This window comes from Melanaphis sacchari, unplaced genomic scaffold (genome assembly GCF_002803265.2).
Source record: "Melanaphis sacchari strain LSU unplaced genomic scaffold, SCAv2.0 Contig122_pilon_pilon, whole genome shotgun sequence".
NCBI lineage: Eukaryota > Metazoa > Arthropoda > Insecta > Hemiptera > Aphididae > Melanaphis > Melanaphis sacchari.
In genome coordinates this window covers 1,017,367-1,044,337 of record NW_020270484.1, presented here as the reverse complement: position 1 = coordinate 1,044,337, position 26,971 = coordinate 1,017,367, and the positions used below count along the sequence as shown (strand labels likewise).

Here is a 26,971-nt window from a genome sequence, read left to right as displayed (position 1 = left end):
TTATATCGAAATCACTGGGTATTAAATTTTGTATTATGTTAGGCCAATATACGTATAATTTATTATACTATATTATAGTACGAGTAAAATCGATTAATCACACTGTATTTTATAATACATGTTAATTAATAATAATAATATTTAATTAGTCAATCAGTCTATTGACTTATATAGGTACTAGTCTATATAGTATTCAATATATTAAAATAATCAAATAAACAATATTGTATATTTATAATATATGTATACGGAAAAACCAATCATAACTTCAATCATTGAGTTTTTTCATTATAAATTTTATTCATTCAAGTTATTAGAATCTATTTTGAACTTAAATCTTCACACCGTAACTTTTTGCGGTAAGGTAATGCATAATACTTGAACAAGTTTTACGTTGAGTGAAAATTTCGTAGCGTTCCCTACACCACTGTTAAAAATTAGATTTAAAAAAAGGAAATAAATATACCACGAACAATAATAAGTACAACTATTATATTATCTATTCACTGATATTATAAATAAACAATACTATCGATTTATATTACACGATCTCAATAGTGTTATAAATTAATAAAAAAAAATCTACGTCACATACGGCTATATATTATTAAGCCTATAGGCTATAATATCATGATAGGATCGGTAACTCCACTGATTCCAAACGCTCTGTGTTCACGTGCTACTAAGTACTTTTATGATATACTTGTAAAATAAGAATAACGCCGATTCGGTACGACTATTGGTGGTGGAACTTAAACGTGCTTGAGCGTAACGCTACATATTTCGTGTTATAGATATTATAATATTATAATTATTATTATTATGCCGGTTTATCCTTAAAAAAAAATCACTTAATCCGTAGTGTAGAAGTGAACAACGAGAATAATAATCATCGCGACCTAACGCTCTATATGTTCCATATAATCACCCAAGTTTAACAACAATGCCGTCTACTGTGAAACTGTAATATAAAACGCTTTGTTTAAACTCGTGCCTAATCATATTTCAATAATATTACTAAGGTAAGAATATACACCGTGACGAAATAGAACTACATATAAATAAATTAGCAAATACCTATAACACATTTCATGTTGTATATTTTTTAACGTTTACATAATTTTTAAGTCTATTTATATAATATATGACATACTATGTAATATATAGGTAGACATTAATGGTGCATCTACGTATAAGCTTAATGCTTATATTTTTAATACCCTTACGAATGAAACGTCTGGGTAAACACGATTTCATAACTGTCTGCATTTAATTTTTACCTTTAAAGTCGAAACAACTTTTAACAATCCACTATTCATATTTTCACAAATGTGTTACGTATAGTATATTATCGAATTTATTTGAGATCTAAGTTTATAATATCATTATACAGTATTTTATAATAATGTACTTTTAACGTTTTAAATAGCGGCCCGAGCGCCATCTATCCTATTAACTAATTCTTGATAAAACAATTATGTATTTAATTTGATTTACATTTTTTTCTTTTTATCCAATTCATAACTACCTACGAGTATGCATCCCCTTTTGAGAAGAAAAAAAGTTAGTTGTCACATATGATAACATCTTGTTTGAGGGGGGAGAGTATAAAGGTTTGAATACAGTACAAAAAAAAAACAAATTAACAATATAAATACAACAATACAATATTAGTAAATCCAAACAAATGATTTAAAAAAGATATCATCACAAATATTATGCAATTTTTTAACGTTTTTAAAACAAATCTATATCTATACATAATAACAGCGTATTATTTAACTCGATAGATATGTATTTATTTTTATTTTTCTAGTCAATTTCATATTTCCTAACGTCTTCGAAAAAAGAAGTCAAATTACGCCGTATTAATCATTACGATGATTTTATAAAGCCTAAAAATGGCTATCCGAGTTTAAGGTTGGATTTAATCGTATAATAATATTGTTCATCATTAAATAATTCATCTCCTGATACATTCTATTATATTTAGAATCATAACCGACGATGATATCAAGAAAGACGAATCTATTGTTCTCGTGACTACAGGGAAAAATCACTTATCGTACAACATTTCTTCATTTGCAAACGAAAATTTTAAACAGGTGGCTTTTGGAAAGTAAGCGTAACCATTATTTACATACATGATGAAATATTGTGTCGATTCGCAACTTAATACATAATTATAGTGCATTTCATAAAACCAATAATTTGATTTTTATATTTTTAGCTATAGTTTAGTACACAGAGGAGGACTGGTTTCGAATATATATCTTATGCCAGCGACGATATATACACTCGTCATACGTAACGACCATGACCACGGCCCGGTAATACAATATTACAAAGCAAACAATAAATTTGGGGGTAAATTAATATCGTAATTGTTTTATTATAGTCAAAGCATTTATAGGAATTGAAATTGTACGCTACAGACGAGGGCAACTACTTGCACATTTTGTGGCAAACACCCCAGTACGTGTGTATGATTATCGCGGATGTGGTTTTTATTGCCACGACCATTGAATTTTCTTTTACTGAAGTAAGTGAACAATTGCGCGCTAATCTACCGTGTATCCATTAATGGGGCGGATGCACTTGCATTGTAAATATTATTAATATGTCGACGATATCTTTGAGATCTGTTGTTATTTTTTTTTTTTTTTTTGCGTACATCAATAATGCACGTGCTTGATATAAAATATCCGTTAAGGCGATTTGAACAAAATTACCTGTTTAACTCGCACAATAAATTATCTGTGTTGTTTAATAACTCGCTTCTATTTACAGGCTCCACCTAGAATAAAATCGTTCATATCGGCATGTTACTCGATGACTCAGTCAATCGGAAATCTAATAGTCGTTATTGTGTCGGCTTTATCAATACGCCAACAAGTGAGAACACTTTTTGCCGCCCTATCGTTGACTCTTTCTTTGTCGATAACATAACATTAATGAACTTATCGTATTCAATTTATATTGTCGTATTGCAGGTACACGAATATCTATTTTACTCCGGTCTAATGTTGGCAAACACGTTTTTATTGATTTATTTGAGTCATAATTACAAGTACAAAGCTTTTAGACAACGACTAAACGACAACGAAGACAACGATAAAAATATCATAGTAAATCAAAATGAAATTCAGCTCGATGGAAAATAATTATCAAATGATTTTTATATATATAAATGCGCTGTCTAATCGCATATAAGGCTTGATATTTTAATCTGATAAAATCCACTCCTCAACAACTTTGTATTTATTTATTCAATAGCCTATCGATAAGGTTTGGAAGTTTAAAGAACATAAACAAATCCGAAAATTAAACATATTTATTTAATACGTATTACATCCGAAATGGCCCGAAAATTTTAATGAACATTATAATAGAAATTAATAAGATTGAAATTACTTTGAGGTTTGGTTTCTTACTAAAACAATTAATCAAAATGCAATATGAACAGAGCCATTCTTTAAATTAGGCTTCTAGTACTGTAGTACCTATCAAAATACTTGTATGCGTATTGGAATTTGACTTCATCAGCTACACGTATTGCTTTCATTTTCACCGTATCGATTGTATGTTATTACTTAATAAGTACCTATCTTGTTCAACGCTGCTCATTAATTTTATGTCTTATGAGTTATGACTTTGTACAGTTAAGTTGTACAGGTAAGTATTCCTACTAACTTACTTCAATTTATATTCTACTGGTCCAAATACTCAATACTAATACAGTAATACTAGTTGATTCATAAAAAATAATATACTTGTCTGTCATGATTAGATTATAGCTAACTATATTATTATGCACTGACTACATTTTGGAAATATATATGTTTTCTATGATTGTAATATTACTGTATTTAGCGAATTATTATAATGAAGTAGTCCATACACACATATTTTTCATTAGTTTATCTCTTAGAATTTCCAACTGTATCTTAACTATCTAACAATAGTTATTTTTTTTTTTTTTTTTACTAATAAAATTTGAAAAGTTAATAGGTATAATTTAATTTTATAATTTTGTAGATCTATTGCTATAAAAATTATAATTTAGATATTAATCATACCAATGTAACTCTTATGTTTAATATGTGCTAGATAATCATATTCTTAGTTAATTTCAAGGAGGTTTATTGAAGTAAGAATACTTATAAAGTATTAATACATATGTAGTTGACTATGACGAAAAATAATACGTAGTTTTTATTTTATTCGTAGTGATTTATTGTCACGGTGTTAGAAACGCTATTTTATTAATATTTTTATTAGTCTACTGCGTATACATTTCAATAGTTTTAATAGTTGCTTAGACTACAAAATACAATTATTATCTTGCATAATATTACATTTTCTTAGGTAAATATTATGAATGATGTGTTTAGATATTTCTTTGAGAAAATAAAACTATTAAAATGAAATTATTATTACAGTAGAAACCATACAGTTGTTTACATTGTCATTATCTAATCACTTGCAAGTTTTTGATGAGAGTTACAACTATTATTTAGGTAACATAAAATATAAAATAAATATATCAAGAAAACTGAATAAAAAGTTCATAGTTTTTAAATATTAAAATAAATAATTTAAATATTATAATATAATCTAACGACTAGCCTCATAGATTTACCATTTAATGAATTTTTTAAATACGATTACTACATTTACATTTAATTTGCTATTAATATATTTAATTTAAATAAATTTAATGATAAGCATTATCTTAAAAACTCCACATTCTATATGTCATTTTCCAAGCATTTGTTTGCATCATGAAGAATAAGGATTTATTAATATATTATTATTCTTCATGGTTTGCATAAGTGTGATATGCAAAATTCATAATGTTCTATATTTTAGATTTTTCTTTCCTTTAATTAAATTACATTTGTGGATATTCTACAATATTCAGTGTTTAAAAATCCGAGCCATATAGTTATAACTTATTATAGTTTTTAACTATTAATTAAAATGAAAACATTTGGCCCTTATACATCAATAGGTACATGAATGTGACCCTCCTATAGTCATTACTAATTTCTTAATTTCATTATATTATGCTTTTTGGAAACTGATTTATTTATCATAGTAATCACGTATATATTCTGATGATATGTTGTTGTCATAATCAGGAAGCTCCTAACGATAATATTTAAGAACCTTTCGTATGCATATTACATTATTTACATATCATATCACTACTATCGTAGAAAATTATTTTTAAAACGTAAACCAATAAATAATTTTGATTTAAAAGTCTCATAGTTTACTATACATTTATTTAACCCAAAATAAATAAAAATAGTATAATAAATTCACAAGCATTAATACATTAATCTTACAAAAACATTATGTTTTTCAGTATTATATATTATGTATTTTAGACGTTGAAAAAATATGTTTCAACAAGTATTTTAATTTTTCTCCAAAAAAAAATTAATGATATAACCTTAATAAACTTGATGAACCAAAATCATTCAAAATCGATTTTATACGCTCCATTAGGTTTTACTCCCTTGTAAATTAAATAAAGAACCGACCTTCTGTCCCGATTAATGAAACCGTCAATATAAGAATCACTCAATTTAATAGATTTAGGTAAATATGTTTTCAATATCCTCCGATCTCCTTGAAGACTGACTAATATACGCAAACCATATGCCGACTGGACTTTGGATAAATCAGTGATTTGATACTTTCTTCCCATGTCTAAAGTCGATATGCTGACGAAGGCCGTGTCTGCGTTATATAGCTTTGCCTGAAGTTTCAATGCCTTCTTTAATTCCTCCATTATTTTTTTGTTCTGTTAATAAACATTAGATGATTAATAGGTACTCAAAAATGTATTCATTAAATAAAAATTAATGACTATATTAACAACGCATTAGTAACAAAAGGCTGATGCCTAACTGCATTCAAAACGACGAGTGTGAAATCATAGTCTATTGTTTTTATATAGAATATTAAACCATTTTTATTATGAGTAAATATTCAACTTATTGTTGATGACTAATAAAATAATAAAATATTTCTGCAAGTGTTTTAAAAAACTATTTTAATTTTTAAACATATATTTATGTTAACCACTCAAAAGACGATACTTTATTACAGTATAAAACAAATCAATATTTGAACATAAGCGAAATTTTGGAAGGATTTGGGTATATTTAGAACACATCATTTTTAAATTTGCAATATAATAATTAATTCATTTTATTTATGATTAATTATAACTTTTTTTAAATTAACACAGGGTTATCTATTATAAAGGAAAGGGGTTAAGTTGCTCATAAAACTAACTGAAAAAAAAATTAAAAGCTTCTACAGTCTTTGAAATTTCACGATTGACTATAGACAACAAATCTAGATTTTTTGTAACCATTAGTATACACAAAAAGGTCACCCTATAAATTAAAGCTATCAGCGATTTCAATAAAAGCCACGTGCCGTGTAATACGTACACATATATTAGTACATATTGACTATATATATTATCAATTATAATACAAACAAGTTTTTGAATTTCTAAGACAAAGCAAATCTGTTGTTTGAGCTTCAATAAACGTGTAAGACAAAGCTTATAAGAAAATAAATTTGAATAATACATCGTTTTATCTTCCTAGTACCTTAGTATTGAAGTATTAAATAAGTACTTCATATACTCATTAATTTAAGCTTTTATTGCATAATGTTATATATTTAACAACAACAGACCCAGTGCTATAATATTATGATGAAATAATAATACTAATAAAATATTTTTGTATAAAAATTGCAAAATATAATCAATTAAAAATATAAAGTTTTTCAAATTATTAGAATGCTTAATTCTTATGCAAAATACTTAGATATATATAATATCGCTCTAAAATTTAAATGCAGTATACGAATTATACTTTAAAAGTGGTAACGTATTAGTTTAATATGAGAAATTGCATCTATTTTTTTCTTGTTCCCTCAGTTTTCGAGATTTTTTTTTAAATATCTGCTGAGAATTATTCTAGAAGCTGTAAGTACAACTTGTGTTTGGTTTCCTGCGTACGCGTAGTGTAGCGTAGAATATTTTTTACTTACTATTTAACCTCTCTAGAGTGAAATGTTTATAAAAATAAAATGAAATATTCACAGTAAACTTAACAGCTCTCTCAAACCACTAACAATATAATATGCGTGGTTGTCTCACGTCACACGTATCAAGAAATACCATCAAACAATAAGTACCTACTTAAAATCTCATATTCTCAATTATATTATATGATAATCATCAATTCTCATAGTTCACCAATCAAGTGTATATCTATTAAAAATAACATATAATTTATAATTTTTAATTTATTGTTTTGACATTTTAATAATCTAATCAAAAACCTTTAGGAAAATGAGAGCTAAAACTGCTATTAAAATCCATATGATAATATTATGCTTAATATTTATTTACCAAAGTTTCACGACTTTGACTTGCATCGGTTTATTATTTAAGTGAGCGGGACATTGCTTCCAAGGCTCACGTACTAGTGATTTAAGGGAGCTTCAGCCAACGTGTCTGCACTTCTCTTAACGCTATAATAACAACTAGTTTTAGACACTTTTTTTCTCATAGATTTATAGTATTTGTGATCTCATATATAAAGCGATTATTGTACAGCAAGTTAACAATATCCAATATAATAATAAATATTTGATTTTAGTATAGCAAAATGTGAATAAAAAGTATTTACTAATAATAATGTTATTTTATTATTATTACCTTGCCCAATAAAACGACGATCTCAATCGGTAACACATTTATAATATAATATTATTAGGTAATTTATTTGACATTTAGGAGAGTATTTAAATTTATTATAGAAAAAGAAAATCAGACAATACCTTTTTGAAATTTTTAAAGAATAAAATATAATATAGCAGTAATTCAAGTAAAGAGGACTTTAATTTGAATGTTTCAACTATTAACTAATATTATGACAAATATAGTACAACAATAAAGTTGTAACCTATCATTATTCCTGTAGTTCCTTCATATTTTTTTTATTGACCACTAAAAAATAAATTTACTTTTGGTATTTTCTAGTCTTAAATAATAATCCATCCCTGACTATTTTTATTATATTATATAATTAAAATATAGATTCCTTTATAACAGTATAACATTGAAAATTATTCTTACCACAATTATTTGTATCCTCGTAGACTGTAGTTGATTGTTAATATGTAGCTAATCGACTGAGAACAAATATTTTAAACAATGCGAGTTATTAGAAACATCAACGCGTCAACAATATGAGTTGGTAGGGACCAAGGTACTTATATGATATTACTACTAAACGTAGGACTGTGAACTGTAATTTTCGTTCTTATACTTCTAAGAAATGTTATTATTTATTAATTCAATAATGACTATCCTTGTAATCGTGTTTTATATTACGATAGTTCTTCTTTTTTTTGTTTAATAATTGCTTAAATATTCGTAACAGTGATTGCGTTACATGTATTTATTAAATGGTGTAGTATATGGATGGTCATTACTCATTTATTTTATTTCGAAGTAATACCAAACTATATTCTGGCCATTTGCTAATATTAAATCTTTTAAAATATTTAAAACTATTACTAAAACATATAAAATACTTTTTAAACAAAATATTTTAAAATAGTATTTCATGCATACCAAATTGTATTTTAAATTCAAATACTTTCGTCTTTGTTTAGATTATCAAATTTTTTTTCTGGTAAGAAATAAAATCATTGACCTTTTTTCATTTTATACTTGGTTTAAATTTCTACCTAAAATTAACTAAAAACACCATAATAGATTATTTAAATTATAATAATTAAAATGAATAATCACTATATTATTCATAATTTAATAAATAATATTTATGTTTTACAGGTATAACATCACCGCGACGGTGCGACTTAGAACCGGAATCAAAAAATAAAATTATAGTTACTAGTTTGTAATAGATCGTAAACAAACTGTTTATATTAGAAGTACAGATTACTGATCATATTTCTAAATAAATACTATTAATATTTAAAAATAATTTGAATTTAGTCACACCTCCTTCCCTCAAAAAAATCCTGGGTGCGCCTCTGATATAAAGTAGTTATAAATCCGGCGTTCTTTTTGAGACACTCTATAGATTGTAACATGTTGGTATTTAAAACAATGAAATATTGTCAATATCGACTATTGCATACGCATACCTTATGATATTGTACTTTTACTACTTTTGTATACGGGTATTACAGTTACTGTATTTGGTTTATAATTTAAAAATTCTTAAAAAAAAATATCTTTTTACAAGACTGCAAGTTCTATAGATATCTATTACATTCTAAGTAAAATTTGTAAGGAAAATTAATAATATTAAAAAAATAAATAAATGCAACGATGAAAGTAAATAAAATATACACATTGATAATTATAATGTCTATACTAATATTAAAACTTGAAGATTTTGTATATTTGTATATACTTACCTCAGATACTACTGAACCGATTTTTATATCGATGGTTTTAATAAGAATTATTATAATTGAATTCTTGAGGCTCATGAGGATAATGCTTTAAGCTTCTTTTTTTAACCCCCATAAAATAGGTCATACATGAATTTCATTTTGGTTTATGAAAATAAATAGTTTTTTGTTTATATATTGGTTATAAAAATTAAATTTTTAAAAAAAAATTGTATTGATTATCCGGCTAGTTATTAGAAATCTGTGGAAAATTTAGAAAATAGTTACTAGTTAGAACCACGTTCGAATATAATATACCAAGTATATTTTTCAACGACACTCGAGTAATTATGATTTCCTATGTCTCGGTATGAATTTTATGTGGTACCTATATTTTATTGAAATAAACAAATTATTTGTTAAACTTATTCAATTCCTATAGATTCTACATTTTACTGCATTTTTCTATACCTAACACTAGTTACCAGTGTTATAAAAATATTAAAATACAGTTAATTAGAATAATAAGATTTAACGTTAAAATAATAATTAGATTACAATATTTTAAAATGCTTTATAAAAGGGCAAAAATAAATGAACGGCATTATTAATAAATGCGATAAATATAATAAATTAAAACAATGATGATCTAAATTATAAGCATGAAATTAAATTATAATAACGATGTTACGAATAGAATTATTTTAACGCAATGATACATTTTGTGTAAACATAACTAATTCTATTAACGATAATAAGTGCCAATTGAAATCAAAATTAAATCCAAACAATTAACTATCAATCCTAAATTCCTAAATGATATTTTATGTAATAGACATTTCACTGCGTTTAAGAACAATACATACCTACTATAAAGTAAATAATAATACCGAAATCATTTTTAAATTACTTACCTATCTATACTTAAATCAGTTAAATCATACTTACTTTAAAAATGGTTTCGCTGTTAGGCTTATACTGTAAGAACTGCTCGAAATTCAGGTCTGCGCAATGCTAAGTTTAATACGATGCACAATCAATAGCTATAGATACTCGTAATAACATATAGTAGCAACTGGGTGAAATTATTGTATAGGTATTGAATGTAGGTAACTACAATTTTGAAGTACAACGGATGGTCGACTTTGAATTGATGATCACTAAAAAAATAAATAACAAAAAGCTACAGCAGGTTCATCGCAAGTTGAAATAATTAAATTGTTTTTTTATTGCGATTTATGTAACACAATGGAGCATAGTGGTTTACATCGCAAACGCCGCAAACATCGAGACTTTTAAACAACAACAACAACAACATATACTTATATTTGTATTAGCCAATAAGTAGCAATGGCGTTTTATCTAAATTGTTTAGGCGATAAGGTCTGCGTGGACGTTATTCGATCCGTAACCAGCGGCATGCCCAAACTTAAACTACAAGCAGTAGGTACCTATTTACTATTTTTCGATGCATGTTGATGTTATAGGCTAATATAAAAGCTATAACGGTCATGAACACGATGGCTCTTCAAACCTAAGAGCCATCAGTCCGATTTATCCGTGATCACCTTTGCAATCAAAATTCAAATGCACAAGTTTGAGATGTATTTATAATATCTAATATATTAGTTGTTCGTGACCATTATCACGAGAAACGAAAAGAGTGCCAGACGGCAGACGCCCGCTTTTTCCGTTATCAAAATGCCTATTATGTCCTTTAACTATCAAATGTATGAATTGTTATAAAAAAAACTGCGGTCTAGTCGACAGTTATTGATCGTTGACGAATGATTCAATAATAATTATTATTATTTTAGTAGTGCCGGATTTTGGGCGTAATCCGTCTTATTATTATCGCAACGGCAACGGACGACAATTCATTTCTGTGAAAGCGACATCGTCCTAACAATATCTAGATATTAATGATTAAAGAAAACGGGCAAATTTACACACATTCAATGCGCAAACTCTGGCTCTCGTCGCTCGTGTAATGTACTGCCGTTGTGACCGCTCAGCTTTTTTTTTTTTATCTAGCTTCGCGCCACCACCGTCGCGCTGGATTAATAATTATTATCATCGTACTTATCTCAGTGATACGTACGAATAATACGTATCACAGAATGTATCCCCTTTTGATGATAATAACGATAGGGGAAGATAACGACGACGCTCGTATCAGCTATTTAGCCTCGCACGTCGCACGCCTACGCGATTTTTTTTATTTTAATTTTCCTCGTGCACAACGTCCCGAGTCCAAACGTCGGCTAATGGCTGGCTACTCCCCAGTCAAAATGAGTGACACATCTCTAGCATAATGTACACAGTCGGTTGTGACGTTGTGCCGAATAAAACACATTATTAGTAACGTTTTGCAATGTAGCCAGTCGAGTGGGCACAAAACAGTTCACTGTGCTAACAATTACGTGTACCTATAATCTATCAAAATTATTGTCCTGTGTGTACCTCCGACCGAAGACGCAGTGCGCGTTGTGAACGATTGTCACTCAATAATGGACATCGATCCAATTATAGTGTCCACGAGCTTAGAAGCTCTAATTGGTGAGTTGAAATTGCATACCGTCTATATCGGTTTGTCGTATAAGTCGATTAGACACTGTGAAATGTGAATGAATAAATACACCTCGTATGTTTTTTATAGATTAGACGTTTGAACTGTGTGATTTAATAACGTTATGTAAATTTGTCTAAGTTAAACAATATCACTTTGGACATTAATACACTGACCATGAGTGATAAAAACATAACATATTACTGTATTACTGTAATAACACTATATTTATATTTTAATTTTATTACAAGATTACTAATTATTCTTCTTACAACAACTGTCGTTATGTATAGCATGTGTCATGTAGAGTGTGTTTGCTCATCAACCAGACATGGTTCCATTATTTCACAGTAGGTTTGCTTAGATACATTTTTCAACGTTTCTACAAAAAAATGGATCTATTTTTTTTTATTTATACTTAAACTTATTTTGCTCATTTCAGGCCATTTTATTTACATTTAATAATATGATATGTGGCTTAATTTAAATAACACATTGTAGGGTTTATAAACCCTTCATGGCGTTATGGTCAAATTGAAATTTATAATATTGGTTCTCAACCTGTTAATATGATATATGAAAAATATGATTTTTTTTCGTTTCATTCATAAATTATATTATTTAATTAAAAAAAAAAACAACTATTTTTTCCTAATTGTTATTTGGGACATATTATTTAAATTAGCCACTATTTACTTAAAATACTTAAATACTTATTTTTATGAGATTTTAATAGTTTTTCTTTGTGTGTGTGTGTACCTTTACTATATTTTTAATTAAATTATATTTAAAAATTAGATATTGTTGTACTTGGTGTACTAAAAAATTAATTTAGTTTTTAATAACATTGTCAGTGCTTATCTAACAAAATTTGTTTTATATTTCATAACATAAAATATTAATTGATACATTCTAAATTTTTGGTTGATGGTCCTTTTTATATGAATTAATCATATCTTTAGTTTTTTAAATTAAAAAATCTACTCTTCATAAAAAAATTTTCTACAATATGAAGTATTTCAAAAGTGCCAAAATAAGTAGGTAGTTGAACAATTTAAGACTTTAAAATATTAAAATTGTTGGGAATATATATCTGTTAGATAAATATTTACTATTAAATCTTTATGCTTATCGACTTATTTAAGTTAAAATTACCATACATATGTAATACATTACCTAAAATTATGTACTGCTATTGAAATTATATTAAATTTGAGTTATATTATTAAAATATATTATTTTTTTGTTAAAATTCTTATTATTATTTGTAAATTAATTTAACATATGAATTGTATCTAATTTTATTTCCCTGTATTATTTTAACATTTTATAAAATAGAACATAATTCTTGCGTGAAATTATTAATTTTGTAATGCATAAACTAACATAATTAATTGGTGACTAAGCATTAGTTACTTGGCTGATATAAATAATATTAAGTGACTATTGTTTTAGAAGTGTCTGGGGATGAACTACATTTATAATAATATGCTGATTACAAATATTATTAATTACAAATGTCAAATTGTCACTTAAGTATTTTATTATAAAAAACTTTATAATTAAAATTATCAAAGGTTACGTATAGTCTTCTAAAATATTTTTTATTTAATTTGTATTATTCTTTAACTGTGTCTTGATAAAAGTAACATTATATTTCTTGACAAAGTTAATAATTTAAGAATTATAATAGTTGAAATGTATAAATCATTGGACACTTAATTCTTTGTGAGATGTTTTAATATTTTTATTTATAAGTAATTTAATATTTATATAATTTTATCTTTTTATAAAAAAATAGTTATGACCTTTTTTTTTTTTTTTTTTTTTAGTTTATATTTGTATAAAATTGCTGTATAAGAAAAATAGTATTTTACTCTATCGAAGAAAACAAACAATTTAAATTAAAAAAGAAGAAAACAGATGTGTAGAAATACTAGAACAATTTGAAATGTATTATTTATTTTCTTACCGAGAAGCCTAATTTATGTTTAAATACAATTTCCAGAAATAACTGAAATAAAAATAAAAACAATACCTAACTCAAACGGTTTGATGCATTTGAAAAACAATCTAAGTAAGAAAGAAGAAATTAATGAATATTACACCTTTAAAGAAGTATAGTTTGAATTAATAAAAATATATTTTTCTTTATTTTGACAATTGATAGTGATACTAATTTTTACTAAAAAAAACTTGAATGAATAATAGTTAACATCATTATTTAATCATCAAATAATATATAAACAGGTTAAACCAATACCTATAATAATTATTATTCAAGAAAAACATTTTTTACCAATTATTGTGAACAATCAAAAAAAAGTCTAATGTGATAATCAAATAATACCATGTTAAATTTAAAAAAAATGTAACAAAACATTAATGTACATTAATTACATTTTTTTCAATTAATTAATTTATATTTATTTTAGAAAGAGCAACTAAAAATAGCAACGAAAAAATTGACAGTGCTGCTATGATTGCTTTTAGTGGATTTGTGCAAAGAGATCCAGAATGTGCGCCTTTAGCTGCAAAGTGTATTTTAGCCAAAATTCATTCAATGCAGGAATGGGAAGCTTTACAGGCCCTTCATGTATATTGAACATTTTTCAATAAAATAAAATCCAAAATTATTTTATAATGAAATGTATTTTAGTTATTAGATATATGTATGCAGACTGGTAGTGCTAGTTTTCAAGCTGAAGTTGGTAAATTCCGCTTTCTTAATGAACTTATACGTTTAGTATCTCCCAACTGCAATGGAATTCACACACCAGAATTAATTAAAAACAAAATAATTGAACTTCTTGGCTTATGGTCAACACAATTCCCCAAAGAAATTAAAATACAAGATGCCTTAGATATGTTAAAAAAACAAGGAGTAGTAAAGGTAAAATCTTATAACTAACTATTAAATATTTAATAAATTTATAATAGTTTATATTTACTATAGGATTTTTTATTTGAAAATATGCCATCAAAAGCAACTACTGCTTCTAAAATGGATTCCAATAAAGTGTCAATTTTGAATGGAGAAAAATCATTATTGCTGCAAAAATTGCTTAAAAGTAAAAAATCAGAAGATCTCAAAGCTGCTAATGAATTAATTAAATCTATGGTTGAAGAAGTATGTTAAAAACCACAATTGTAAAGTTGTGATATTATATTAATGTTATAATATAGGAAGAGCAGAAAGCAGAAAAAATTAGCAATATGCTGGCTGATATTGAAATAACCTCGAATAATGTTAAATTATTATCAGAAATGCTCAAATCATATTGTGATGGTTCTAGTTCGTCAAATGATTTAGAACTTATTAAAGAGTTATATGATACTGTAAAACAATTGGAACCAAAAGTTAAAACAATGTTATCACTAGAAATTCCAGAAAATGAAGATACTGTTAGTAAGTATTTTAGTTGTGATTTTGTTTGGTTAATATTTAGTTGCCATACATTATCAAGAACTTAAATTTTAAAGTATTAATATTTGTATACCAGCATTCAAGATAAAAAAAATAAAAAATAAATATTCAATCATTAGCTATTAAGTTACTATGTTTGTACTAACTACCAAGGTATAAAATTCATAAACATTTTATCACAAATGTTTTTTTATTGCCTAAAAATCCTATAGCAAGTTAATGATTATTTGTATTTCTATGTTTATAACAATATTTTTCTATTAAAAACTTATATTTAATAATTTATTTATAAAAATAATACAAAACCATCATACATTTATTTCTTACTAAAATTAAATATTTTCTTAGAAAAATACAATATTATATTATAAATGTGCTATAACATTCTAAAAAAAAAATTGTTATTTTTATAGGAAAAATAATCAAACTTAATTATGAAGTAAATGAAACATTAAAAACATATAATGAAGTCTTAGAAAATTTCAATAACAAAAAACCAACTGATCAAGAAAATGAGGAAAATTTGTTAGACCTCAATATGTCATCTATTTCACCTGGTAAAACATATGTGCATATTACAAACTTGAGATTTATATTTATATTTTCCTAGTTTTATCATTCATTTATACTAACTGTTTTATTTGTATTCAAATAATTTAGTGTTGCATATGAAAATGTTTTCATTTTACTGCTAAACTACTTGATTTAAACCAATAGTGGAATATAAAATGTTATTAATGTGTAACTTGTTACTTCTATTTATAATTATAGGAAAAAAAGACTTTTTTAGTGAATCTAATTTTAAAAGAAATAATGGATCAGCAAATGTTAAGGAACTAGATGATTTTTTACAAATGTCACATCCTTTAAAAGGACTTATTCCTTCAATGCCTGGTAAGTATAAATAATAATTAATCTATATTTAATTATAATTAATACAGTTGTAACACCCATTTTTTAGAAGTTGTAAATTCTCAAAAATGTGTAGGAATTAAGGAAAATATATTAAATGTAGACTTATTTGAAGAATTAAATATTCTTGGTAAAAATATTTTGAATAAACCTCGTGAAACTAAAAATGTTGAAAAGTAAGTTATTATCTTATAATTTTTAGTATATGTTTATTTATATGAATCATTAATATATATTATTTTACAGATCATTTAATTTGACAGACACAGAATTTAATTCAGATATTATAAAAAAAAATGGTATATCAGAGGAACCATTGTTTGGCACACAAGATTCAATTATATTTGAACAACCAAAAAGCTATAGTCTTCAGATACAGCCTCTTGGTGATATTAATATTAAAATTGAAGACATTATTCCATGTGTGTGCAAAAATGTTATTCATTTACATTTTAAAATTAAATATTATATCAATATCAAGTTATTAAAAAATTTAAACTTATTAATATTTTATAATTTTGTATTATTATTTATTTATAAAGTATATACATATTTTGAATACCTTTATTAATCTTAATGTAATTATTAAAGTTTATTTTAAAATTATTCAAGGTCCAAATTTCAATGTTGTGAGCTTGTTTGATAAGAATGATATAAGTACAGATCTACATTTAGCAGCAAATAAACCAAGAGAAGATGTTACAGTTTTTGTTATTACAACTCGAAGCAAATGTAAACTTCCGTTATTTCATTTTTCATTCCAACCAGTTGTTCCAAAAGTAAAATATCAAATCTGTAGTCAACTTCTTATTAATTAATAAATATTACTATTGGTTTTAGGATTGTAGGTTACGTATATTACCACAATCAAGAACCAATCTTCCTGTTTATAATGCATTTTTACCACAAGAAACTATTGTACAAATCATACTAGTTGCAACTCTAAATAAGGTTTGTAATTTGTAGAAATTATAATTTTTTGAAATATTTATATTAATTTAATTACTTTATAGGAATTTATACCTTTAAAATATGTCATAAGTTATACAATGGATGGTGAAATGTTCACTGAATTTGGTGAGACTGAACAGCTATGCATAAACTAAGGTTATAATAATTATGAATGTTATGATCTCGAAAAAACTTATTTCAAAAAATGTATGAGTACATATTTTAATTTAATTTATATTATCAAACAGTTTATTTTATTAATATTATTAAGTCAATTTAATGTTAAACAGTTATTAGACTTATTATTATTATTCAATAACTTTTCAAATTAATATTATTAAGGGAATATGTAATGCTTTATTTTTAATTAATAAACTAGTCATTAAAAAATGTATTAAATTGTTGAATTTGTCAGTATTTATGTCAACATTTTAATGAATATGTCATTTTCTCTTTCATATTTAATATTACCATCAAAATCTAGTCACCTAATATATGATCTTATAATAGTATAAGTAAAATTTTAAAATATATTTGTATGATCTATTGAACTAAATATTATTTTTTTAATTAAAATTAAATGTTATAAATTATTATTATATTTTTGATTTGTATTAAATTAACTAATAATCAGTGTAAAATAATTGAACTGAGGCTATCTTATTTTGATTATTAAAAATACATATAAAATCAATTATAATTTTAACAGTGGTTTTATTTTATTTTTAAATATAATGAAAATATTCATCAAATCGAACAAATATCATAATGACAACATTATTAAGTCTCATATGAACTACTTCATTATTCAACTATAATAACATTATATCCAATAAAAAGATAAACATTATAATTTATAAACAATATTTATTTCGTCTAAAATAAATTATAATTGAAAAATAAGTACAAAGATCTCATAGTTAACTTGTACTTAACAAGGTGTGGCAATTAAATAACGAGAATTTTTAATTTTATAACATTTATTTAATATTTACAATGATTTATGCACCCATGCCTTCACAGTACTCTCCTCCGAGTCTAACACACTTGGTCCAGCATTCTTCCCATTTCTGGAAGCACTCCTGGAAGTCTCCAGAAGTTAAACTCTTCAACACCGTTGTTACGGCACATTGAATGTCCTCCAAATCCTTATAGCAATGTCCTTTCATTGGTTCTTTTAACTTTGGAAATAGCCAGAAGTCCAGTGGAGCCAGATCAGGGCTGTACGGGGGGTGGGAGAGCGTTGTTATGTTCCTACTGGTCAAAAACTGTTGAACTTTTAATGATGAGTGTGCAGGCGCATTGTCATGGTGAAGGACCCAACTATATTTTGGCTAATTCCGGTCTCACACGATACATTCTATGACACATTCGCTTAAGAACTTCAATATAAAATTTTTCTTTTTGCACCAACACACTTAAACATTCGACATTTTGCTTAGTGTGCACGATTTTAGGGGCACCCGACCTTGCATCGTCTTGCGTTGATTTTAGACCTGATGCGAAACGTGATGCCCATTCGTAGTATTCGTACACACGTGGTTTTGATAAGCAGTCATTACCGAACACACGCTGCAATTAACGAAAAATTTCGACAGTTTTTTCACCAGAAACTTGATGACAATTCGTTGCTCGTTTTTGTACGTCATGACACTACACACTAACTTTAAAAAATCGGAGAGCTCAAAATATAGCACCGATCACTATAAAACTTGGCAGACTTATGTATTACCTCGTGAACTTTAAATCAACAAATTTTCAAGGTATTAGTGTTACCACTATAGAAGCTAGAAACAAATTCTCGTTATTTAATTACCACACCTCGTAATTAATTTTGTCGTGTTTTAAAAAAAAGAAAAGTTTCTTAATTTATTATATTCTATTAGTATTATCTTAAAAACATAATATGTGTTTGTACATGTCTGTGGACAAGTACCTACCAACCTACAGCCTACTTAATTAATCAACGAAAAAAAATAACAGAGTATAAAAACTATGACAATAGAAACAATCAATTTCAACGCGATTAGGAACGTTTTATCGCTTTTATAACAAAGTTGCGATTTGAAAATTTTTTCATCATTGTGTCAATTTTTATACTGTGTATTATGAATTTATGAGATGTTTACGTTTTTGTCAAAGATAATAAAATACTTTCTTTTACATATTTTAAATACTTTTCCAGTTCTATCCGACGATACAGTAATAAACGCTATTATTTTATTTCTATCGAAAATTTAAAATTGCCGCGGAAATGTGCCCCACCCGTCAAACCAAAACTGTAAACAGGCATCAGTTACCGTGACCAAAGTACGTGTACTGTGGCGCGACGCGGCGTCATTACTACAGTACCGTTGCTAACATCAACTAATCGTCAGACAGTGTCCCCTGGCATGTCTGTTCCGCCGTCCGCAACCAAATTCATAACTTCATAAGGCGTCCTGAACACGTTGTTTCGGCGCGTTACCTGTGTCATTTTGACGCGGTTTTTTCTTGTTCATTGTTGCTCTCCTACACGACGTTAAAAATTGTTTCGAATATGTCCCAAGAACACGTATAGTGTTAATCACAGACGAGCAGCCAACGGACAGAAGTCCGCCCGAAATTCTACTACTGTGATCTTGCCGCACTCCACGACTACGACAATGGTGAGTTGAACCACTCTGAACAAAATAATTATTTAATTACAATCTTTTTCGTTTCGCCCCGCAACTTACGCACACAATCATTCGGTGATTATGCACCTCATCGTTGATCCGTGAAACAACGTTTTCTTTTTTGTTGGCCAAGACGGAGTTAGTCGCCCGACGCGTGCTTAGCGCACTTTTATGAAATCCGTAGGTCCGCGTTTTTTAGATTCTTCTCCATGTCAGAAAACGCGTGAGCTCTCGTACTATTAATTGCAATAGTGTGTGTGTGTGAGTGAATGTTTGTGCGCGCACGTTGCTAGGCTGACGGTCAAATCTTAGCGGGACACGTTATTTTATCTCCGCTGCGACTGTTGCATAATCACCGGTCCCGTCACCACTTATCGTTTCGCGTTAATAGACGATTAAATATCCGTTACACACGCACATTATAATATATATTTATACATACGTAGTTAAGTCCGTGGCCTGTGCCGAACTAATACTATTTGTTTTGTTACGCAATCTTGTCCTGCCGTTTCCTTCCATCTTCAGACAAATTGATAATGGCGGACGATTTTGACATTGAAGCGTTGCTTGAAGCGCCCTATAACAAAAAAGAGCCAGAAACGCAGCCAAAAGAAAGTAACGGCACTGAGGAAAAATCACGTAAAGACAAAGACAAATCCCGTAAAAGTCGCCATCGTAGTAGATCTAGATCGCGCGATAAGTCTCGCAAACATAGTCGATCCAAAGATCGCAAACATCGACGAAAAAGTCGTTCTAAGGATAGACATCGTAGTCGTTCCAGAGACCGACATTCGCGCCGACGCACATCTAAAGACAAACGCAGTCGTTCACGGTCTCCTGTCAAACTACCTAAATATGGACCACCATTACCTCCTCCGCGGTATAGTAGAAAACAATCCCCTCTTGCATCTAAAGTACCACCAGCTAGTATGTTAACTCCTGAAGAAAGAGATGCTAGGACTGTGTTTTGTATGCAACTTTCAAAAACAATTCGAGCTAGAGATTTAGAAGAATTTTTTTCATCTGTTGGTAAAGTTAGAGATGTTAGAATGATCACTTGTAATAAAACTCGTCGGTTTAAGGGTATTGCTTACATAGAATTTAAAGATCCTGAATCAGTTCCACTTGCTATGGGTCTAAATGGCCAAAAGCTTTTAGGTGTTCCTATTGTTGTTCAGCCCACTCAGGCAGAAAAGAATCGTATGGCTAATTCAATGCCAAATATGGTACAACGTACACATTATGGACCAATGAAATTATATGTTGGTTCATTACACTACAACATCACTGAAGAAATGTTAAGAGGAATATTTGAACCTTTTGGACATGTTGATAATATACAATTAATGATGGACACAGAAACAGGCCGATCCAAAGGCTATGGATTTTTAACCTATCGCAATGCGGAAGATGCTAAAAAAGCACTTGAACATTTGAATGGATTTGAAATAGCTGGTCGACCTATGAAGGTGGGTCATGTGACTGAAAATCATTCTATGTATGACAAAACTGCTTTTGAAGTTGACGAATTAGATAGAGCAGGTTATGATTTGGGAGCTACAGGGAGACTGCAATTGATGTACAAATTAGCAGAAGGTACTGGATTTCCAATTCCTCAGGCTGCAGCCAATGCACTTCAAGTTGCCACTGGAGTGACACCAGCAGCTCCAGCTACACCAGCCGTTCAGGTGACTCCTCCAATCGCAACCCAGTGCTTTTTATTAGCCAACATGTTTGATCCAAACAAAGAAGACGTTGACAGTAATACTACTTGGGAAACTGAAATTAGAGATGATGTTATTGAAGAATGTAACAAACACGGTGGTGTTTTGCATGTGTATGTGGATAAAGCATCTCCACAGGGCAATGTATATGTCAAATGTACAACAATTGAAACTGCGCTTGCATCTGTAGCAGCTTTACATGGGCGATGGTTTGGTGGACGTGTAATCACTGCAGCATATGTGCCTGTAACAAATTATCATAATTTGTTTCCTGAAGCTTCTTCACTCACAAAGTTGTTGGTATCATCTAGAAGTAAAAATTAATAAGTTAAATGTATACAATTTATTAATTTTATTTTTTTAAACTTTTGATTGACAAATAATGATATGACATGTTTACATAATTCTATATAGAGTAAAAAACTATACCTACTTAATCATATTTTTTAGTTAACCTTTTTTGTTAGGTAATTAATTAATATGTTTAATATATGGTTATATTATAAAAATTGTGATCGAATTAAGTTGTAGAAGTTAACATCTTCTATTTTACTTTTACGTAAATCATTTTCCCATGTGAACTGATGTGAATAGTTTTAGGACATAACTATATGTTTGGAGTAATTTTTTGAAATATAAATACTTAGTTAGGCTACTGTTTGAATTTTTATTATTTTTTTCATCTGTTGGTCTTTATTAGAATATAATTCCTTTTTTTTTTTTTTTTTTTTTTTGGCATTATGTTTAAAAAAAAGAATTGGTGTAATAATAAATATCAAATAGTAATTTATTCGTTCATAATGTATTATTGTACAACTTGGTTACAGACTAGTTATTATTGTTTTCTATTCGTCCTGGTATATTGTTTATTTTTTCTGATTCATTAAAAGTTAAAACATCTTTAAACCTGATAAAAATAAAATACATAATATGTATATATATTTTAGATAAACCTTTTAGAAAAAACTCTTGCTATCATGAAATAGAATATGACTGGTTCTTAATAATTGTACATCTATATTTATTTTATATCATAACTATTATTTCATATTTATTCAAGTGAATAATAAGAACTTGACATTCAATGAAAACAAAATTAATATTTATCGATTTTATTAGATAACAACAGTTATCCAGTAGGTATAATAGTTAGCAATATTTTAAATTGTATGTTTGCTCTTTCTAGTTAAAAAAAAATAAAAATTGATTAATTATTTAACATATGTAAATAAATTACTTATCTTATCCGTATACTTGATGGTTAAATATAATATTAGCTTATCTATGTATAATGTACTATGTAGTATTAGTAAAACAATAATTAAATATCTATTTAACTTTTGAATAGATCTAAAACAATGTAATAATTACTATTTGCTAAATTAATTTGCAATGGTTACCATTAAGTTATCTAAAACACCTGAAAGTTGTATTAGTTACAAAATAATCTTTTTTATAAACAAAAGCATGTATTAATGATAAATTACCACTTTTTTTTTTTTTTAATTGGCTATTTTTATGTCTAATTTTAATTCAATATATTTATAGATATATATACATATATTTTTTTTTTTTTTTTGTAATTTTTCAATAAAACATTTATATAATGTATAACAATTAAGCTCTCATTTTTTCTTCACTATTACACTGTATGAAATTTAATTGGAAAACAATTCTATATTGGTTTAAATGTATATAATTTTTAATTCTGTTTTTTTTTTTTAAATTTATATATATCCGGTGTACATATAATCCATCTAATGCACAGACAGAATTTAAAAAAGTGCGTTTAAATCTGAGTTATTACATGTGTTTTGTTTTGTATAATTTGATTTTATCAATTAAAATATATAGTAGGTATTATTATATGCTTGAAGGTATTCGTAAACAAGCTGAAAAGTTTAAGATCAATCACTTATTTTAGTTTTTAGATTTTAATACTCTTATTATTTATTTCAAACACTGTGAATGGGAAATTATACTTGTACTGTTAATTAAAACATAACTTTAAATATTTTCTTATATAAAATTATTTTTGAATAGTATATATTACTAAATATTTTATTAATAATACCCTACCTTTTAGATAAGATATAAAAATCTGTATTTAATCTTATTGAATTTGTATATTTAATAGTAATTAATCTAAGTATAAGTTTATTTTTCTGTTTATGAAATAAATAATATGAATGTTAATATTATCATTATTTTCATACTGGATTACATTAATGTGTAGTGTTCTAATATAGTAAGATTAATAGATATTAATTTATGTTTTTATATTTTAAGTATACTTTTTAAAGAATGTATTTGTTTATAAAAATATAAAAATGTAATGAATAAAATGTCTGAAGGTCGTTGAAATTTTTATTACTTAAAAAATTGAAATAAAATTTTAATTGAATTATCTGCTTACCTATTTGTTTTAACTAATTTATTATATTTATAATAGAATGGTTAAATATTACCTGAATTGTATTTTTTTTGAAAGTTTCCGTGCCAGGTTAAAAATATTGTTGAAAATTTTAATTGAACTTGACAGAAATTTACTGTTTAAAATAATTCAATTTTATGGATGTATTTTGAGCGCCTAATTGTTCGGCTTAAGCTTAAATACTAGTTATAGTAGAATTTTACGTTCTAAATATCTTCATTTCCGCAGGCAAAACTAACAGTCCTTTACGAACATGCCACCGGCTTCACACTGTTTAAAGTTAAAGAATTTGAAGAAATAGGTTCAGAATTATCAGAAGTTGAAAAATCTGTTCGCGACTTGCAGCGTTTCACCAAAATCATTGAGCTATTGGCATTTGCTCCTTTCAAAACGTCAGTTGACGCATTGGAATCCATCAACAGCATTTCTGAAGGTACAAAACAATAAAATCTGACGTCCGTCTGCCGTGTCCTGGTTTCATCAAGTTATTTATTATCACGTTCATAGGTGTATTGCCCGAGAGTCTACAAATATTTTTAGAAACCAATGTACCTAAAGTGGGTAAAATGTCAAAAGTCACTTTGGGAGTTGCTGATGGAAAATTGGGTGCGAGCATTAATGAAAAGCTCGGGCTCAAGATACAACATACTGGATTTGTGCTCGAGATATTAAGAGGTCTGTTTTGTTTCATTTTGCTTTGATATAACAATTAAAAAAAAAATTTTATTTGTATCATGCTTTTAAATTCAAATTTAATAATTTTCTACAAATTTTAAATGGTCAATAATTCTTAAAGTTCTATAAAATAATAAATTCATTAAATCATAAAATATGTTTCAGGTAAGTAATATTAATTAATTACTTAATTAATAATTCATTAAGTGTGGATGTCTAATAATTTATTTAAATGTTACTAATTCTTAGTTTATGTTTTGAAATTATATAGGTATTAGATATCACTTCCCATCTCTCATGAAAGGCTTTGCTCCAAAGTTAGAAGGAATTGCTCAATTGGGTTTAGGTCATAGTTATTCTAGAGCTAAAGTAAAGTTCAATGTTAATAAAGTAGATAATATGATCATTCATAGTGTTTCATTGCTTGATCAATTAGATAAAGACTTAAACACTTATTCGATGCGTATCAGGTAATATACATATTGGAATAATGATTACCATAATTTTGAAACTTGATTTGTTTTATTTCAAAGAGAATGGTATTCCTACCATTTCCCAGAACTTTACAAGATTGTACCTGAGAACTATTTATACGCTAAAGTAGTAAAGTATATTGGTGATCGAAAACAGCTTACTGAAGAAAAAATGGAAGGTCTTGAAGAGATCATAATGGATGCAGGGAAAGCAGCAGCAATCTTAAGTGCTGCCAAATCATCAATGGGTAATAATTAAGTTAAATATGACTGATATTCTATAGTTAAAATATTCCTTTTATCAGGCATGGATATTTCTCCGGTTGATCTTGCAAATGTATTAATGTTCACCAACCGTGTTGTATCGTTGTCCGAATACAGAAGAAGTCTATCAGAATATTTAAAAAACAAAATGGGGACTGTTGCGCCTAACATGGCTGCTCTAATCGGTGAACAAGTAGGAGCTAGACTTATTTCCAAAGCTGGTTCACTGACAAATTTAGCCAAGTGTCCTGCATCTACCGTTCAAATTTTGGGTGCAGAAAAAGCACTTTTTAGGTAACTCTATATTAAACCTAATAGCGCGTTGTTAATTCATTTTGTTAATTTATTCTTTAAGAGCAATGAAAACCAAAACAAGCACTCCAAAATATGGTCTCATATATCATTCAACATTCATTGGCCGAGCTGGCAGACAATTTAAAGGACGTGCCTCTCGTTTTCTTTCAAATAAATTAAGCATTGCTAGCCGAATTGATGCCTTTTCTGGTATTATTAGAATTCTTGTCTCCATTAGATTTTTTTTTCTAAAACTATTTCTTAATGTTTCATTTTGTAGATAATCCATGCAATATTTTTGGTCAGAAAATGAAACAACAGTGTGAGGATAGACTTAAATATTTTGAGACTGGTGAAAAGCCTCCCAAGAACGTTGATGTTATGCATGATGCTCTCCAAGAATCCCTTGTTTTGCAACAACAGGTATTTTGTGTATTTCAAACTTAAAATCTTGTGGATCATTCATGATTGTTATCATTTTCAGAACGAAAGCCTTAACACAAGTGTCAAACGTAAGAAGAGCAAGAAAGAAAAAAAATCCAAAAAAAACAAAGTTGAAGAAAAAGAAAATGGAGAATAATTATTTTGTATTTTTAACAACAGTTTTTTACACATTAATAAAAATTAATTTGACTATTATTTTAATTTCAACTTTTAATAAATTATCCTCTACACAGATCTTTTTCTATTTCCTCACACATAAATGAAATGTCTTACATCAACTCTGTCATCAAATGTGTTATGACTAGGGCCTGGATTTATATGCATTTGCGTGTTTTTTCTGAACAGCCCAGAAAACTTGCAAGTTTGATATTATGTAGTCATTAGATCTGAAATGTATAGTTATGTTTTGCATATTTTTGCATTTATACAGTTTTTAAATGCATAATATGTAATATTTTATTTATTTTAATTAAAATACGCATTAATAGTCCATGCAATTTGTTGAAATTGTTTTTTTGTATCTGATACCTATTGGGATAAATAGTAATCTGTTATTGAATAGGTTTTAGTGAATCATACATTAGTTGTATTTGTTGTGATCTGAGTGCGTGTAACTTTCATTCGATTTTATTTATTTATATTAAATTTAAATGAAAATAAAAACTTAATTGATTTT

General features: G+C 27.3%; 5 protein-coding genes across 7 annotated transcripts; 4 read left to right on the top strand and 1 right to left on the bottom strand.

Moving 5' to 3' along the window:
- Nucleotides 1-1,816: 1,816 nt before the first annotated feature.
- LOC112590921 (peptide transporter family 1-like) lies at nucleotides 1,817-3,253 on the top strand (the record flags this gene model as incomplete). Of its 2 annotated transcripts, XM_025334534.1 has the most annotated exon segments (6): nucleotides 1,817-1,920; nucleotides 1,994-2,119; nucleotides 2,231-2,330; nucleotides 2,414-2,542; nucleotides 2,791-2,895; nucleotides 2,994-3,253. In XM_025334534.1, coding segments are annotated over 6 exon segments (735 nt in total), but the record flags the coding sequence as incomplete, so codon positions are not given.
- Nucleotides 3,254-5,391: 2,138 nt separating this feature from the next.
- Nucleotides 5,392-8,318, bottom strand: LOC112590926. 2 transcript variants are annotated; one of them, XM_025334542.1, is made up of 3 exons: nucleotides 8,180-8,318; nucleotides 7,451-7,572; nucleotides 5,392-5,815 (listed from the first exon to the last, which is right to left on the bottom strand). In XM_025334542.1, the coding sequence occupies exon 3, from the start codon at nucleotides 5,801-5,803 to the stop codon at nucleotides 5,486-5,488; it is 318 nt and encodes a 105-aa protein (XP_025190327.1). In that variant the 5' UTR covers nucleotides 5,804-5,815; nucleotides 7,451-7,572; nucleotides 8,180-8,318; the 3' UTR covers nucleotides 5,392-5,485. The 2 variants fall into 2 exon arrangements, with proteins under 2 accessions (XP_025190327.1, XP_025190328.1); XM_025334543.1 differs by lacking the exon at nucleotides 7,451-7,572.
- Nucleotides 8,319-11,623: 3,305 nt separating this feature from the next.
- Nucleotides 11,624-17,565, top strand: LOC112590903 (ADP-ribosylation factor-binding protein GGA1). Its single transcript, XM_025334505.1, has 12 exons — nucleotides 11,624-12,030; nucleotides 14,476-14,636; nucleotides 14,700-14,933; nucleotides 14,997-15,170; nucleotides 15,227-15,449; nucleotides 15,881-16,024; nucleotides 16,239-16,361; nucleotides 16,429-16,555; nucleotides 16,626-16,801; nucleotides 16,992-17,158; nucleotides 17,220-17,330; nucleotides 17,393-17,565. The coding sequence occupies exons 1-12, from the start codon at nucleotides 11,982-11,984 to the stop codon at nucleotides 17,483-17,485; spliced, it is 1,782 nt and encodes a 593-aa protein (XP_025190290.1). The 5' UTR covers nucleotides 11,624-11,981; the 3' UTR covers nucleotides 17,486-17,565.
- A 2,323-nt stretch (nucleotides 17,566-19,888) lies between these two features.
- On the top strand, nucleotides 19,889-22,118 carry LOC112590894 (RNA-binding protein 39). Its single transcript, XM_025334492.1, has 2 exons — nucleotides 19,889-19,978; nucleotides 20,513-22,118. The coding sequence occupies exon 2, from the start codon at nucleotides 20,524-20,526 to the stop codon at nucleotides 22,033-22,035; it is 1,512 nt and encodes a 503-aa protein (XP_025190277.1). The 5' UTR covers nucleotides 19,889-19,978; nucleotides 20,513-20,523; the 3' UTR covers nucleotides 22,036-22,118.
- LOC112590895 (nucleolar protein 56) lies at nucleotides 19,896-26,453 on the top strand. The gene is made up of 9 exons (XM_025334493.1): nucleotides 19,896-19,978; nucleotides 24,374-24,578; nucleotides 24,653-24,820; nucleotides 25,092-25,290; nucleotides 25,354-25,541; nucleotides 25,599-25,851; nucleotides 25,913-26,061; nucleotides 26,132-26,274; nucleotides 26,336-26,453. Exons 1-9 carry the CDS (start codon nucleotides 19,976-19,978, stop codon nucleotides 26,429-26,431), a joined length of 1,404 nt encoding a protein of 467 aa, XP_025190278.1. The 5' UTR covers nucleotides 19,896-19,975; the 3' UTR covers nucleotides 26,432-26,453.
- The last annotated feature ends 518 nt before the right edge of the window (nucleotides 26,454-26,971 follow it).

Bases quoted from the DNA above. Each gene is read 5' to 3' on its own strand.
- LOC112590926 (XM_025334542.1), bottom strand. From the start codon at position 5,803: ATGGAGGAATTAAAGAAGGCATTGAAACTTCAGGCAAAGCTATATAAC.
- LOC112590903 (XM_025334505.1), top strand. From the start codon at position 11,982: ATGGACATCGATCCAATTATAGTGTCCACGAGCTTAGAAGCTCTAATT. The intron at 16,025-16,238 runs GTAAAACATATG...TTATAATTATAG, and splicing joins TATGTCATCTATTTCACCTG to GAAAAAAAGACTTTTTTAGT. The intron at 16,802-16,991 runs GTGTGTGCAAAA...AAATTATTCAAG, and splicing joins AATTGAAGACATTATTCCAT to GTCCAAATTTCAATGTTGTG.
- LOC112590895 (XM_025334493.1), top strand. The intron at 24,821-25,091 runs GTCTGTTTTGTT...GAAATTATATAG, and splicing joins TGTGCTCGAGATATTAAGAG to GTATTAGATATCACTTCCCA. The intron at 26,275-26,335 runs GTATTTTGTGTA...TATCATTTTCAG, and splicing joins CCCTTGTTTTGCAACAACAG to AACGAAAGCCTTAACACAAG.
- LOC112590894 (XM_025334492.1), top strand. From the start codon at position 20,524: ATGGCGGACGATTTTGACATTGAAGCGTTGCTTGAAGCGCCCTATAAC.